A 17,422-nucleotide genomic window follows, 5' to 3' on the forward strand; every position below is an offset into this window, starting at 1 on the left:
AATCCTGAGAGAAGGGAAACAAATAAAGCGAATCCTAAAATCGCCCTCGCTTACTGTCCAGAAGCAGTCTCCAGGCCACTGAGCGGGAAAGGGAACCCAAACAAGCCCCATGGTCCAAGCGAGTGGAGGACACAGAGATCCTCCATCAGAGAGGACAGGGCACCTCTGATTTGTGGGGCAAAGTACTGAAGAGAGAGAAACTGCATAGAGAGAGCTCCAGAAACCTGCAGAGAAGCCTTCTCAAGCCTTTGGCTGAGTACTGATCTACACATGCAAGGAGTGAAACTAAATAAATATAAACATAAATATCAAAAGACCCAGAGGAAAGTGGTACATAAGCCAAACAATTTCCAGAGCTCACATGGAGTTGAAAAGAGTTCACTCCCACCAGCCAGAGTGGAGAGGTCTTGAAATACATGGAGCATCAGATAGAGTGCTCAGAAGACCCATGTCTCGGTAATGAGGACAAATTAACCACAGAATAACGGTCACTCTGGACCCGCCCTAACAAAGCTCAAAAGGAAGCGTCAACAAGATCAGACTGACTTTAAAGCAACTTAAACATACCCCAGAACAAAGCCCAATACTCTTCAAAGGACAACAACGAAATCAAACACTCAACAATGTAAAATTGACAATGCCCATCATCCAGTCAAAATTATTAGGCTTGCAAATAAGAAAATGTGACCCAAAAGTAGGAGAAAAATTAGACAATAGAAAGAGACTCAGAAATGACAGTGATGATGGAATTAGCAGCAAAACTTTTAAAGCAGCTATTATAAATACTATATGTATGTTCAAGGATATAAAGGAAAATATACGCACGTTTAAAACGGAAGTAGAATATTTTAAAGGTCCAGCAACATCTACCTACCTGTCCTGGGGTCCATTCTGTCTGCTGGCTTAGGGAAGCCACAGTGTCGATGGAGCTGAGATCCAGCTGCTCCAGCTCACTTTCATTAAGAGCCAGGGCAATGCGCCCGAGGGAAACAATATGATGTTCTCTCCAGTAAGAAGGCGTGTCCCAAACCTTCAGGTGAGAAAAGAAAAAGCCAGTTAAGACCAAACGTTAGTGACAGCATTTAAAACAGACATAGGTAAATCTCCTTAATATATAAAGTTCTCTTATAAATCAATAAGAAAAAATGACTACATTTGTTTAAAAAATAGACAAAAGATATAAACAAGAAATTCACAAAAGAAGAAATAAACATATGGAAAACGTTCAATCTCAGTCATAATTAAAGAAATGTACGTTAACAACAATCAAAGAATACCATGTTGGCTGATCTTAACAAGGAGTAAAAAGAATGATCATTTCTGTCGGTGGAAAGCTATGGGGTAAAGGATACCCTCATTTGTCGATGTTGAGAATATAAATTGGCACACTTTTTTTTTTTTTAAAGATTGGCACCTGAACTAACAACTGTTGCCAATCTTTTTTTTTTTCTGCTTTTTCTCCCCAAATCCCCCCAATACATAGTTGCGTATCTTAGTTGTGGGTCCTTCTAGTCGTGGCATGTGCGACACCACCTCAGCATGGCCTGAGGGTGGCACCATGTCCACACCCAGGATCCGAACTGGCGAAACGCTGGACCGCCCGAAGCAGAGCGTGCGAACTTAACCATTCGGCCACCAGACCAGCCCCAACACACATTTTAAGACGGCAATTTGGCTATATGTATCAAAAGCCTTTAAAATACCTATACCCTATGACCCAGAAATTCCAACTCCAGAAATTTAGCCTAAGTAAATAATCAGACAAGTGCCCAAAGAAATATGTACAAATATACAACTTGAGGCATTAAAAAATTTAATCTAAAAATCAAATAATTAGCTAAAATAATAAGAACCAGCCATACAATGAAATATTATATAGCTATTTAAATACTAATATAGATTTATACTTCTGATATGGAAAAACATGCATTGTACGCTGTTGGATGTGGACAGTAAGTTATTAAACAGTAGGTGCGTGTGATACTGTTTTCTGTAACATACATATGTGAGTATACATGAAATAAATGTATGAAATACACAAATATATTCTACACACATATACAGAAGTCTGGGAAGCTCTATATTTTGGTAAATATACCAAAATATTAACAGTGCTTATTTCTGGCTAAAAGATTATGACTGGGTTTCTTCTATTTTCTGAATTTTCTACAATAAACTTGGATTACTTATCTAAAAAAGAGTTATAAATATAATTTTAAGAAATTTAATGTCTTGACCTCACAAGGGCAACTAGATATTCCACACCATCCTAGCAGCTGAAACAAGCCACTCAAAGGGACCTTTATAAACACGGCAAACTACTTCTAGTCCTCTTTTCACTCCTTTCTGCTATGTTTTCTGATGAATTTGCAACAGATTCTGAGAAAACCTGCTGTGAGCAGCAGCTGGGGTTCTCCAAATGGAGAAAGAAAAGGCACAATTCCTGGAAACCGTCTCGGTCAGAGGCACCAGAACATCCACAGAATTTGATCTACTAAGCGTCCATTAGATGCCAAGACAGATCTCTTCTGTTCTCTGCTACAGCCCTAAGAGGGGGACACTAGAAATTTCTCAGATGCTGGAATCACAGCTCAGGCGCTCAGCTGGTGTAGTGAAATTTCTACAAGATACGGCACGTGAAAACTCCTGGAGGAGGCTTCCATGCACAGAAGCGCCGGGACCGTTAGGTTGGGTTTTTCCCTCCGTTGAATGCTTCCTTCCTGAGGCGCGCTTTACCTGGACTGCCTTCTCCTTCAGGGTCATCAGCTGAGGCCGGCTGAGGCCCCTGAGGGCCCCCAGAAGCTCCACGTTCCTGATGAACGTGTCTTCCTCCATGCAGAGCAGGTCCTCGGGGGCCCAGCAGGCATTGGCTTCGGCCAACTTAAAGATGTCCTCGGAAGAGGGAGCCGCGACTCCATGGCAACCTGAAGAATGGGGAGACACAGGAAAGAGAATTTTGGGAAATGTTAGTCTGTTTCTTTATTGAAATGGGTAATATCCTTCTCTGGTCGGATTTATTCATGGGATGCGGTGTAGCACAGAAATTGAGAGAAGGGACTCAGGGACCAGTTTGAATCCCACTTCTGCCATTTCTTGCTAATTACCTGGTAACCAAATTGCGGAAATGCCAACGTTTTGCACAGCCACATGCACACAGTAGGAGCTCTGTAACATTAAAACTGGACTACAAATGACCACGAGGGAGTCGGAGCTGATGGGGAACAGTTCTGGCTTTAGATTCAAATCTAAAGTTATTTAACCCCTCTGTGACTCAGTTTCTTCATCTATAAAATGACGATAAAATTACCTCATAGAATTTTTGTGAGGACTAAATGTGTTATTACATATAAAGCACTTAGAACATGCCAGGTATACAGTAAGCACTCAATACTCAATGTTAGCCATTTTTATTATTTATGTTCCCTGCCACCACCACCCCATGCATTTGAGTTTGCAACACAGAGTTAAGGCTTCCAGAATTATGAGGAAGGAGCACTCCTATCTAAGCATGGAAAGGCGGATAATATGCCCTCCATAAAAGTCTCAGTGGGGACTGTGGCCTCCCGCCCCAGGGGAGAGGAGAAATGGGCCTGCTGCATTGGCCTTGGCAGCAGGGGAAACCCATCCATTTCAGTCTTCGAATAAGTTGAACCTTACCTGGTCAAACCGGTTTCCCGTCACCAACACATAAATGAGATACTGTCTTTGCTGTGCCCAACCTGGGAGAAAACCCAGGCTCTTTGTCTTAAGAACAATCCTGGATTTCTTGTCTTAGCAGCTGACGAGCCTGATGCCACAGACCCACCAGCACTATTGGGCCCCAGCATTTCCCAAGCCCCGTGGCCACGCCTTTCTCACTGTATCTTCAGTGGCAATTCACCGGACTCCGGTCAAGAGGTGAAAGTGGACCAGGTCAAGGGCTCTATGTGTGGTCCTCAAACATCTTTATCACAACCCACTTGGAGGAGACAAAAGACCCCTCCCCGCTGGACCCCCCTCCACCCGATTTCCCAGTGAAATGAGGGTCCAGCGATCGCACAGAGTCAGAGAGGAGCAGAACGGTTAAACAGGGCAGCAGAGACCCGGTCTTATCACTGCTGTGTTCCCAGGCCCGGCATAGCAGGTGTTCAGCAAATATTTTTTGACTCAATCAACACACACATAAAAATTAGGTAAAATAAAACCAAGTAGTAATTCAGCTAATTCATTAACTACCGAAAGCACGGCAGCAATGAATACTCAGAACCAACTAAAGAAAACTACGCGCTGTAACCATGCAGCCTCCCCCGAGTGTGGAAAGTCCTACTGTCGCATATCCACATGCACAGCATCGGAGCTCTGCAGTGTGCCAAGTGGCCTGCTAGGCGGGGAGGGCGGGAGGAACTAAGGGCGAATGCCACCAGCTTTGGGGACAAGTCCAGGAGCTGCCTTTTACTACCCCTCTGACTTTGGCGAAGTCTGTTACTCTCTCTGAATCTCAGCTTCTTTTGTCAAGAAAATGGAAGAATCATGGTGCCACCTCATGGGACAGAGGTGAGGACGAGACAAGGCATGAAGAGATGATCACCCGAAGTAAACATAAGTCAGGTCGTGACCCTTTTTCGCTCCATGGTCCCCATGAAACCCCTACCCAGAGTAAAAGCCAAAGTCCTTAAGGTTTCCTTCATAAGGCCCGACATGACTGGCCTTGTCTCTCGCTCCACTCCAGCCACGCTGGCCTCTCATTTCCCCTTCCTCTCTCACTCCCGCCGCACTTCTTTCTGCCTGCGAGACTCTGACTCTCATTTTCCACGTGGCCCACTGTCCTGGGTCTTTACTCAAACGTCACCCTCCCAGTTTGCTGAGTAAATTGACCTTTACTCGACAGCACCTTCCTTGACCATTTTCTTTTCAAATTACAACCCCCACCCGACACTCCCTGACCCCTTCCCTTGCTTTATTTTCCTTCTCGCACTCACTGCACACAATGTACTTCACCAGCACGTGTATTACTGGCGTGTGTAATTATTGTCCGGCTGCCCCTGTTTGAAAGTCAGCTCTGTGAGCACGAGGATTTTTGTCTGTTTTGGTCACATAGTCGGTGCTCAAAAATTACTCGTTGCAGGAAAGAAAGCGATCACTGACTGTCAGTTATTACTCTTACAATTATTATTGGCTCTGATTAACTTTGTCTCCTCCTGCCTGGCACAAGTCTGTGCTTAGTAGGTGCACAACAATAATAAAAATGTCTAACACTCACTGAGTACTTCCTACACGCCAGGCGCTGTTGTGAGCATGTTTACTGGTGTAAATTCATTGATCCGCACAATCACCTAGTGAGGTAGGGACTTGCATTGTCCCCACTGTGCAGAGGACAAACACCGAGGCACAGAGAGGTTAAGGAGCTTATCCAAAGTGCCACAGCCAGTAAGCGGCAGACCCAGGGTTCAAACCCTGCCAGCCCGGCCCCAGCACTGCAATACATAGCCACTTAGCCATTTTGGCCTTTAAGTCGATCGTTTTGAAATGTTTGTCGCACATATTGACCCACTAAACCTACTAGCCTGGGCAAGGAGTGCAGGATGTGACTCTAAACCATGTTACAAAGACATAACTCTTTGGCCTGTGGATTTTGGCATTCTATGGCTTTGCAAACATTTCATCCAGTCCCCTGACAAGGAGGCCTCTTGACGCTAGGGACTCAGCCAGCACACGGCCGCCATAGCACGGTCTGGGATACCCCAGAAACACTCACCGGGGCTGGGGTCGGAGCTGGGCCTCCTCTCACTGCTGTTCCGAACAGACTCAAAGACAGCCCAGAGGAATTCTTTGGGAGGTGGAGTCCTGGCCATCTTGGAAGCTGCTTGTTGAAGGATGTCAGGAAACTGTGCGGGGTAGAGAAGACGAAAGAGGAGGAACACATAGTAATTAAAGCACATTAAACAGATTTAGATCCGAGTTTAAACGGTAACACCACCTCCCTGCCTCCGTTTTCTTTTTCTTTATAGCAGCATCTCACACAAATTTAAACCCTGGCCCGTTAACGTGGTCTCTACAAAGAATCCAATAAAATGTACCCAACCTCAATGACAATCCAATAAATGTTCAGTAACCTAAGCAAACATTGTTTTTCAGATTGTCAAAAACAGAATAGCGATAATACAAAATGCTGGCCAACATGCAGGAAACAGGCACACTTATTTTTCTGTGGGACTGTTAGATGGTGCAATCTGATAATTTCTATAAGAAATGCAGGTGTGCCTATCCTTTTTTGGTTTGGTGCTGTGTTAAACTTTGATTAAACTTCATCATAAAAAGCAGGAGGAGAGGGTTGTCTCTGGTGCTGGGGGAAGACTAGCATGAGGGGCTCCCGGGCGCCCTGGGGGAGTGCCATTTCTCACCTAGGACTGAAGCACTTTGTCAAGACTCAGGATATTTATTGGTAGACCTGTCAAGAGCCCAGGGAATTCATCAAACTGTTCCGCACAGCCGGGCGCCACTGTGTCCCGTTCTCCCACAGAGGACGCGCCTCGGCTTACACAATGCCCCTCTCTAGCCTGATCTTCAGAATCAGAGCCACAGCCTAAGTGAGTAGTTCCCAGCCCTGGCTGGAGGTGAGAATCACCTGGGAAACTAACCGACACCGGGCCCCACTCCAGAGATTCTGAGACCACTGGTCTGGGGCGGGGGCCGTGTATCTGCCCATTTTAGAATCTCCCCAGTGACTCTAAGGTCGCCAGCAACTGCCGTGAGATAAATCATTGACTTTTCAAAAGCAAGGTGCACAGCAGAGTGGATGGTACTTTTCATTTTGTATTTTTAAAAAGGAGAACAAGTATAGGCAGGAGGAGGAGTCTTCCGGAAAGGATGCAAAGGAAAGCGGGAGCAGCGATCGCCTCTGAGGATACAGGCTGGGGACCTAGAAATGCGGGCTGGGAGGAAGAGGCGTTTACATCCTACGGCCTCTGGAACAGATGCGCTTTTTTTAACGCGCAGCACGTATTACTTATTTTAGTAAACGTTTCAGGCACTGAAACAAAAAGTATAGAGAATAATACAACAAAACAGCCACATATTGACAACCCAACTTAAGAAAGAAAACATCACAAATATAATAGATAGGTCACACCCCAGCCTTTGGCCTCCCTCCTTCCCCAGAAGGAACTGTCACCCTGAATTTGATAACATTTGATAATTAACCATTCTCGCGTACTTTTATACTTCTCGTACATACAGAATTGTTTTGCATGTGCTTAAAATTAATTTAACTCGTATTTATTTATTTACATTCTTCTACTGTATGTCTTCTTCTGCAACTCACTTTTTTTTTAACTCTACATTGTGTCTCTGAGGTTTACCTGGGTTGATACAAGACTTTTTCAACTTCTAAAGTTGATTTTTTTAAAGATTAGATAAGTATATAAAATTTACGTCTCCACTGCTTAGGACTGCATGTTTGGACAGCCCGGAAGCTGACTTTACCACGACTGAACACTGGAACGCACGTGTGAGCCTGGCTGACGTGCTGTGCTTGGGCTCTGCTGAGCGAGGACCACGGCATCCATCTTGCGCGTGCAACTACAGGGATGGGCTTTGAGGTTGATCTGATTCTTGTTCAGCAAACATTTACCCCTCTTCACCCTCCACTCACGTGGAGGAGATGACTTCCTGCCCCGCTGAGGTTGGGCTTGGTCATGTGACTTGCTTTGGCCCATGGAAAGTGACAGTGTGCCATTTCCCATCTTGGGCCCTAAGGAGAATTGCACTTTGCACTCCCTCTTCTGGAATTTCAGACCTTCATGATGAGAAGAACACGCTCCAGGTAGCCTGGGCCCCAGAGGCAGACTCATGGGGCAGAGGTGTCCCTGTGACCCACAGAAATAAATGCTGTGGTTGCAAGCCAGTGAGACCGTGTAGCTGTGCGATGCAGCAAAAGATGATGGATTCGTGCTTGTCTGGCACGCCTCTTGGCCTAAACTCTCTAACTTTTGGATAGTTACTCCAGGTGGGGCACTATACCCAAACACACTGCTCAGTAAAGATTTGTGTCAGGATTAAATGTGTTTGCACATGTGATTGCACACACTGGACATACATGTACGTGTGTATGTGGCACTGGTGGGTGTAATACCTCAAATGAGCACGCGTGGGAAAGGCTGGAGTTTGTTCAGCCGCTGCCTCACTTCCTTTTCCTGAACCTTGGGCATCCTGGAGTGGAGCTGGAAACATCTGAGCCCTTTGAGGCAGGGAGGAAGTTTCCAGAAAAACAAACTGACAGCAAACCCAGTGGAGAATAATTGACCACACTTTCTCTCCCTTTAAAACTCCTTCAGACTTCTAAAGACAGAACACAGAAGTACCTTTGTGGCAATAGAGCTTAATTCTTCTCCTGAGAAAAGTACTAGAAAGGGTCCCAAGTCCTTTGTAGTCTCGGCTGTCCAGTTCTGGGGGAGGCTAAGAAGAGATAATAAGAAGGAAATTGAAAAATCATGCTGTTGTCCTTGTCCGCCGGCATTCTTTTCTTTCTGGAACAGACTCTCTTCATACCTGGAGAGGCTGTCAATCACATGGGCCCACTTCCCTGACCAAGAAAATGGGCATGTGATGCAGGCTGACCAATTAGAGTCATTCCTGGGAATTTTGATGGAACTGCTAGAGGAGCTTTCTCTCTTTCTTCTGGGTTCTCTAGCAGTAAAAGGAATATTGGAGGCCACTCCTATCACCAATTGGAGAAAATAAAGGCCACACCCAAGAACACAGAGCTGAGGGATGGGAGGAATACATTCCTGTTGACATCACTTGAGCCCCTGGATCCAGCCATGACTGAAGTCCACCCCTAGAGTTTTCCACTACATTTAATTTCTGAACTTAATAAATTCTCATTTTTTTGAGTTTAATTGAATTATTGAATTTCTGTCATTTGCATCACAGTAATTCCTTCCTCCCCTTCTTCAGTAGAACAATAATGATATATTTGTTTCTTTTAAATTACCATTTAAATAGTCTTCTCTTATAGCAAGATGAAATTTCCTCTTGAATTTGGCAGGATAATAACAGCACTGACCCAGAATCCACTGTTGTTCTCAAGTGTCCACAGTGAGTGCCTCACACTGTACTTGGTGGCATCTCTGAAGGAGGTCTGCCCAATGAGTAGTGATAATCCTCCTCTTAGGGCCAAGTCAAACCACTCCCCTTTATCTCTTGGATTAAAACATTATCCCACTAACTGTAAGCTCCATGAGGGCAGGAGCCACAGCTATCTTCCTAACCACTGTATCTTCAGTCCTAGGCGTACAGCAGGTGTCCCACACTCGGCACTGTGTGCCGGACTCTATTGGAAGCCCTTTGAGTGCATGAACTCATAATCATCACAACCACCCTGTGGGGACTGTTACTGTCCCCATTCTACAGACCTGGAAACAAAGTACAAGAACATTAAGTAGCTTTCCCCAGGTCACATAGACAGCAGATGATAGAAACAAAATTCGAACCGAAGGAGTCTGGCTCCTGAGTCCACAATCTCAAACCCTATATAACAGTACAACGCCTGAGTCATAGGAATGACACCAAAAAACATTTTTGTTGTCTGACCACTGGCTGATGGCTAGGCCCTACTCAAATATCGGGGCTAACTTCCGGAAACTCTTCATGGGGAATAAGAGTTTTTTTTTCCCCCAGGGAGTTCTCACTCATGCCCTGATTATTCACATTATTGTTGCTGTTGTTGTTTCATAACAAAAATAATAATACCAACTCCTTGTGTTTGCAAAGTGCTGTCTTTTCACAACTCTTTCCCTTTCCATTTGCTGAGATGTATTTTTACTTCACAGGGAGTCTGAGGCCAAAGAAGAAAGGTCACATTTCCAGAACAATCACAAGCACCTAACCTTGTCCTAAGCAAGAGACTCTCTGTTTGGAAGGCAGGAGAGCGAGGGTTGGGGACCCCTCCGCCAGCGCCCCCCCACCCCAGCGCTGAGCCCGGCCCTCCTTACCCGTGCTGCTCCAGGAGCCTGAGCCTCACCGCGGCCTTCTGCTCGGGGCTGAGGTCTGGGCAGTCTCTGAGGCCGTGCAGGGCGGTGGCCCAGGCCCTGGGGGACACCCCGCGGTGGAGGATGGCCGCCGGCAAGTGGCAGAGCAGGTTCCCCACGATGTCCACAGCGTACTCGTCAGCTATGGAGTTGTTCTGAAACCGACAAGTGGAGCTGATGGGAAGATCCAGCAGGGCTCAAGATCATGACCCCTTACAAACACTTCCCGACCCCAAACCCCGTAAAGCTTCTGGAATCTGATCACCTACCTGCCCTGGACTACCCGCACAGGGCCTGATTTTACCCCAGGGACGCAGACCTCGGAAGTGTGGGAGACCCCACCAGGGAGCGGGTTTGGACAGACTTGGCACACGATGAGCACTCGTAAATGAGGGCTGGGCCGCGTTGTCACAGCTCTGAGGCTACCCCCAAGGCAACAAGCATTATAATAATAGAACAACAATAAAAACAGCACCTCAGTTTGTACAGCACTTGAAAGCCTTCAAAATTCTTTCTCAAAATGACAAAAACAGCTAACATTTATTGAGTGCTCACCACAGGCCGGACACCATTCTAAGGATGTATGGGTCTTAATCCTTTCATCTTCAAAGTAACTATAAGAGGTAAGTACTGCTACCCTTGACCTTCAAAGTTGCAGACACTGCCAACTAGTGGCCAGGCGGGGATTCACACTCAGACCGTCTGCCCTTTGGGCTTTCCCGTTAAACAATAGATTACCTATTTCCTGCCCTCAGTAACTCTGTGAAGGAAGCGCTATTGCACCCATCTTACAGATGAGGAGGCTGAGGCTCAGGGAGTGGAAGTGACTTGCCCAAAGCCACATAACCAACCACTGGCAGAGATGTGTCTAGAACCCAGACTCTGTGTACTGTGTTCTTTCCAGTCCCCCAGAGCGGCCTCTCCTCATTCAGGCCCCAGAATGGCAGTTTCCAGAACCAATGGCCAAGACTGTCCCACCCAGTGGCTTCAGAGCCAGCTTTGAGACACACATGTCAGACTTCTAGTCATCAGAGCAGGCTTAAGATTCCAGCCAGATCCCCTGAGCCACAGACACCCGGTGGGGAAGGGAGACAGTAAAAGTGTCACCCAGGAAGTTTCCTCACCAGGCACTGCTGCACTTTCCTGAGGATGGAATTCTTTTTGTGGGAATCTAAAACCAAGGAGTCCAGCTGACTCTTGCCCAGGCTGATGAGAAAGGGCACACACCGGGAGGCGGGGACAGCAGCCAGGTAGCGAGCCCTGGAGAGAAATGGGAAGAACAAGGGAAGGTGAACAGTGGCTGCTCTGTATTTGCCCCTGACATCAGGGTCTGCGCACCCGAGAGCTTACTACACGGGTATCCTTTAAATGTTTGCCCTCCCCGATGATGGGGTGGCTCCCATGGGCAGGCAGCCAGCCTGCCAACCATCATGCTCCTCTTCTATGGGCAGGAAACTAACTTCCCATCATGCTCCTCTTCCATGGGCAGGAAACTAACTTCCCATCATGCTCCTCTTCCATGGGCAGGAAACTAACTTCCCATCATGCTCCTCTTCCATGGGCAGGAAACTAACTTCCCATCATGCTCCTCTTCCATGGGCAGGAAACTAACTTCCCATCATGCTCCTCTTCTATGGGCAGGAAACAAACTTCCCATCATGCTCCTCTTCTATAGGTGGGAAACAAACTTCCCATCATGCTCCTCCTCTATGCCCCAGCAGCATTGATCAGAGAATAGATCTCCATAAATATATGCTGACTGATGGACTGGTTGAGGGGAGATGAACAGAAAGGAAAAGAAAGAGCAGAAGAAAGAGACAAAGAGGAGAGCGAATAAAATAGAAAGTGAGGAAGAAAGACGAGAAGGAGTGGAGAGAATAAGAGAAATGATTCCCAGCTCAGTCATCTCCAACCCAGAACTCTTCCCTAAACCCTTGATCGTGTGTTCTCAGTCGGGGCAACAGCACCCTCAAGGGGCAGAAACTGGTTCAGGGGAAGGAGGGAGCAAAAAAAATCTTAGTTATGACAATGACTTGTGACCCACCAAAGCTCAACAAAATCTTATTCCTTGTAATCTCTCTCATTAGGGAGAAATAAATTTTTCTCCTTAGGGAGGCAACAATGAAATAAGGTTGAGAAAGACTAGTCACCACGTGGCCTAGTCATTAACGTCACCTGACTGCTCCAAAACCACATTCCACACGTTCTTCTTCTCTACACCATCCTAGACTCCTTTTTCCCTTTATCCTCAAATCTATCATTGCTATGTCCTTAATATTACCCCAATCTGTTCTTGCCTCTCCATTCCTAGTACCACTGTCTTATTCATTCATTCTTTCATTCATTCAGCAAATATCCAAGAGCATCTACTGCACGCCAGGCACTGTGCTGGGCACCAGTTACAACCATGAACAAGACATGAAGGGCAGGTCACTGCTCTCGGGATGCTTCTTTTGAGGAGGGGAAGAAACACAGAGACCAGTGAATAAATCAGGCCATTTCAGCTGGTGATCAATGTAAGGAGGAAACCAGAATGGCTCTGTCGAGGACAATGATGGTGGGATGGCCAGGAGAGCCCCTTCTAAGGCAGTACTATTTGAGCTGAGACGTGGATGAGTGGAAGGAGACAGCCATGCCAAGGTCAAGGTTACGGAAATAATCTTCCAGTGTGTCCCTCCTCCAGCCGGGTCCCCTGCATTCCATCCTCTATGTGGGTAGTGGTGATGATCTCCCTGAAACATTAATCTGAGGGCTGTGCCAGAATACAGGTGAAACACGAGCCCTCCTGATCTGACCATCCCTGTGTCCCTCCCAACTACCTTGCAGTGCACACCATGTGTCCCCCAGAGCGCTTCACTCCCCTCACCCACTGCTGGACCGAACAGCCCTTGTGCCCCAGCCTGGAGTGTCCATCTTGAACTCTCTAACCCGCTCATTCTTCAAGCTTTAGTTCACTCTCCTCCGACTCTCCAGTCTGAAGGAGATCTTCCTTCCTCCGCGTCTGGTGCCCCTTACCCCTTCCCATGGTAACAGCACATGGCTTTCTTGGAGAAGCACCCTGGCACTGTAAATCCTTGTGGTTAGGGGTGGAGCCCATTTCACCCCCAGCTCCAGGGGTGCAATACAGACCTAAGCCAGTCAAAGTAACCCATCCTCCCGACCCCAGTGACTGGTTCGTGGAGAGCAAATTGGCCCAATTTAAGTCAATGAGCGTCAAACTCAAGACTTTTACTGAGAAGGATGGGAAGAGAGTCTCTTTCTTTTCCCTGAATGTGAAACTAGAAGACATAATCTTGGATCTGCCCAGGGGCCACCACAGAGAAAGAACTTGTCTGACAGAGAAGCCTACAGAGGAAAGGTGCACCAGGAGATAGTTAGATGACATCATTTGAGCCCCTGGATCTAGCCATGCCCAAACTCCATCCCTGGACTTCCCAGTTATCTGAACTGAAAATTGCCTTTTATTGCCTAAGCCAGTCTGCATTGTTTCCGTCACTTTCAACGAAACCAACTTGACATAATTGGCTTCAGGCTTGTCTATTTTCCTCCCATGAAATTGTAAGCTCTTATAAGGGGAAAATTGAGTTATCTCTGAGAATTAGTACATAGTAAGCACTCAATAAATATTTTTTGAATGAATGAAGACAGGAAGTGTAAGAGAAGGGAGAGAGAAAGAGAGAAAAAGAGAAATAGTGTCCAGAGCACATTTAAAACTCAGGGCTGCCTCCCAGGCCTGAATGCCCAGACATCCCAAGAGAAGTCCTCAGAGCAGCCGGGGTTGGCCTGGAGCCTGGGTCCAGCCGTGCAGCCAGCGCAGATGGGACCTGCTTCCCTGGCACTCATTCAGGCTTGGGTTACTTTGGCATTGGTTTTTAAATAACAAAAAAAAGCAAGAGAGTCTGTCTGAAATACTGATGTGGGGCTCAGAGTCTAATCCTGGTTCTCAAGGGCTTAGCTGTCGAAGGCACTCTCCACGCCACCTCTGGTTCCTCACAAAACCCAGGCGGAGGGGAGCACTTTGGCTCAAGTGATTCCCACTGTCTTACTGCTGAGCCAGAAAGGGGGGCCAGTGCTCACTCACGGGAGCGCAGCCAAGAGGAAGGGCGGCATAGTGGACCTGGCGACGTCCCAGTATTTCCACGCCAAACAATTAACCTGAAAGATCAAAGCGGTTCGAGGAACGTAGTCCGACAATAAGAACAAACACAGATTGTGCTTTCGGTGTGTCGGGCGCTGTTCTGAGTGCTTTCTATATGTCTACTTATTTAATAGGACACCCTATGCCGTAGGTACCACTCCTGTGCCCAGTTTATGGATGAGAAAACTCAGGCAATAACATGACAAACACAAAAACTTGTCTCAGAATGCTCACCACAGGTTTGTTTATACCTGCAAGAAAGTCAGAGCTAAACTTAAGGTCCCTCAGTAGGAGATGGTTAAGCAAATTATGGTACATCCATACAATGGAATACAATGCAACTATTTTGTTTCCATATGGTAGATTTACATAGATTAACATGGAATGATGTCCATGCCCTATTTTACATATATACATATAAAGTTAAACAGAACAGTGTGCATAGTATGAGTTCATTTGTGTTTTGTAAATTACATGTAAATATGTTTTCTATATCCCAAAAAACTCTCAAAGTCAATAGCAAACTTTCCCCTGCAGTTACCTTCTGGAATAGGGATTCTCAGCCCCAGCGCTGTTGACATTGGGGCTGGATAACTCTGTGTCATGGGCTGCCCTGTGCATTGTGGGACATTAAGCAGCATCCCTGGCCTTGGCCCACTAGATGCCAGTAGCATCTCCTCCAGGTGTGACAACCAAAGTGTCTCCAGATATGGCCAAATGGTCCCCTGTTGAGAACCACTGCTGCCGGGGACATTTTACTTTCTTTCTATTGGGTTTTTTTAAAAATAATAATTGTGTGTTTTCAGCAAAGATATAAACAATAAAGGTAAATTTTCTAATGAACTGGTAGTTGAGGGTTCTGAGAACTGGGAGAGTCTAGGTAAGGAGCTTCGGGGGTCAACTCTTCCTGCTCGAACATGTAGGTCTTCCTCAAAGCGGGTCTGGCCTCCATCCATTGGATCAGTTATTGACTTCCCTCCCTATTTGGGCAAGGCTTTTAACATGGTTCAACGGTTCTCACCAGGGAACTGGTTAGAAAGGTAAATGACCAGGCTTCATCCCAGACCTACTAGAAGGGAAATTCTGCAAGTGGGGCTCTGCAATCTGTCTTTTTTAACAGTCTTAATAAGGTATAATTGATATGCAAAGAACCACACATATTTAATGTGTACAATTTGATAAGTCTGGACATACACAAAATCCGTGATACCATCACCACAATCAAGGCAAGAGACATATTTGACACTTCCCAAAGCTTCCTGTGTCCCTTTGTTTTTGCAGTAAGAGCATTTAATATGAAATCTACCCCCTTAACAAATTCTAAAGTGCACAGTACCATATTGTTTTGGGGTTTTTTTTGAGGAAGATTAGCCCCGAGCTAACTACTGCCAGTCCTCCTCTTTTTGCTGAGGAAGCCTGGCCCTGAGCTAACATCCATGCCTATCTTCCTCTGCTTTATACGTGGGACGCCTGCCATGGCATGGCGTGCCAAGTGGTGCCATGTCCGCACCCGGGATCCGAACCGGTGAACCCCGGGCCGCCGAGAAGCGGAACGTGCACACTTCACCACTGTACCACAGGCCGGCCCCCCATATTGTTAACTACAGGCACTGAGTTGTACAGCAGATCTCTAGAATTTACTCATGTAGCAAAACTGAAACTTTAACCCCACTGAACAACTCCAGCCTTCCAGGTACTGCTGAAGCAAGCTCATATTTGAGAACCACTGATAGAGTGGACCATCTGAGGGATGACAGAGCTTCGTTAAAATTGCACGTATTCCTCTAATGATCTCAAAGGATTATCTGCCAAGCTTTACGCTTCCCTGCTGTCAGGGAGAGAATTCACTGTTTGGAAACTTTTCATTCAGATCGGAAATGCACCGAGGCCAGCGGGGGGAAGCTGTCCTGTGTATGTACCTGCTCCCCCTCTCAGCACTCTGCACAGCTGGCAGTTTACATTCAAAGTCCAAATGCTGTTCCCAAGGCCCATTTTTAGTTGCGTAGATACTGTGAAGTCAGTTACTGCCTCTGGTCTCCCCAAAGGGTTAGAGTCTCCATAACCATTAGGAAATGGAAGTTTCAAAAAAACAGTGCAATGTTCTTAGAGGATTGTTCCCATTGCAGGCTACCCCCGGGAAGGACAGGCATGACGGATGAAGGAATGACCTTCTGTCTCAGGAGAGCATAATTATGGACGTGCAAAACGCTCCACCTTCCAGCTGTATTTACTGTTCCAATCTGAGCACAGGCTAACCTTTCGTTGAAACTCTGGCTGTGGAGACGTGGGTATTTGGAGCTTTTAAAAAAGAAATTGGAGAAGCCCTGGCTCAATATCTGACCCCACGTCATCACTTCCATCTGAATAATCCTGATATAAATATCTCAAGACGCCAGAGTCAATCCAGGCCCGGCAACCAGGGTCGGGAGAGAGAACGAGAAGCAGAAACTGCTTGCATGGTACCTGATACGGTGAAAGCAGGGAGAGGCTGTTCTCAAAATACTGGAAGTGGGCCAGAAAGGAGTCCGCACTCATGGCATCAATGTGAGAGCACATCACGCCTTTGACCAGCTGCCCTGCGCTAGAAAACAAAACAAGGGACCCAGGAGAAGAAAGGGGTGAGGAAGAGAGAGGAGAGAGGACATGAGAGAAAGCAGATCTGATGTGACACGGGCTACAGACGGGACAAGCCAACTCTCCTCCTGGGAAGTCAGGCTCCTTGGGAGAAGGCTCCAAAGGCCTCCTCAGCCCCCGGCCGGGTTATACTCTCCTACCTCAGGAGCTCCGCGGGCCTTCTGGTCGTCTGTGACAGAAGCTCATACAGGAACAAGGCCTGAGGGGAGAGAATGATGCCAGTGTCTATGGAGCACTCGCTCACCATGATGAGCCTGGGGGCCCTCTGGGGAAGGCACGCCTTGATCCCATTTTACAGGTGGAAGAGTGGAGGCTTAAGAGGCTATGTTACCTGGGACCACACAATTGCTAAGCGGCAGAGCTGGGATTTGAATGGTGACCAAGTAATTGCAGAGCCTGTGCCCTCCCACCTCAGGGACTCCCTATGCTCCAGGAGGCCAACAAGGAACAAAGCCATTGCGCAGCAAGGCTGGAGTTTCCTTCCTGGGCTTTATGAAGCCGCTGCCAGTCGAGGACCCTCTGTAGCCGCTATGTCCATGCCCACCTGCTAGTTCCTGAACACACAGCATCCCAGGAAGCAACTGCCAAAGAGACGGGTGAATAGACCAAGACGGGCTGGAAAGGATCCTCAGCGAAGTAACTC

The 17,422-nt window shown here is 46.8% G+C and overlaps 1 protein-coding gene across 7 annotated transcripts in view; it reads right to left on the bottom strand.

Annotated features, from left to right (window-relative positions):
• Nucleotides 1-17,422, bottom strand: part of OTOA (otoancorin) — a 69,405-nt gene that overhangs the window by 11,783 nt on the left and 40,200 nt on the right. For 5 of the 7 annotated variants that reach the window (XR_011524444.1, XM_070566535.1, XM_070566540.1 and 2 more), the window contains 9 exons: nucleotides 16,920-16,978; nucleotides 16,609-16,726; nucleotides 14,089-14,162; nucleotides 11,132-11,267; nucleotides 9,972-10,162; nucleotides 8,340-8,433; nucleotides 5,735-5,864; nucleotides 2,737-2,924; nucleotides 875-1,030 (listed from right to left, as the gene is read on the bottom strand). Coding sequence is in view for 6 of the 7 variants with exons in the window: in XM_070566535.1 (XP_070422636.1) it covers nucleotides 875-1,030; nucleotides 2,737-2,924; nucleotides 5,735-5,864; nucleotides 8,340-8,433; nucleotides 9,972-10,162; nucleotides 11,132-11,267; nucleotides 14,089-14,162; nucleotides 16,609-16,726; nucleotides 16,920-16,978 (1,146 nt within the window). In the remaining variant the exon portion in view is untranslated. The remainder of the gene's footprint in view (nucleotides 1-874; nucleotides 1,031-2,736; nucleotides 2,925-5,734; nucleotides 5,865-8,339; nucleotides 8,434-9,971; nucleotides 10,163-11,131; nucleotides 11,268-14,088; nucleotides 14,163-16,608; nucleotides 16,727-16,919; nucleotides 16,979-17,422) is intronic. The other 2 variants (XM_070566536.1, XM_070566538.1) reach the window with 2 other exon arrangements.

The sequence above is a fragment of the Equus przewalskii genome, chromosome 12, assembly GCF_037783145.1.
Source record: "Equus przewalskii isolate Varuska chromosome 12, EquPr2, whole genome shotgun sequence".
NCBI classification, from domain to species: Eukaryota; Metazoa; Chordata; class Mammalia; order Perissodactyla; family Equidae; genus Equus; species Equus przewalskii.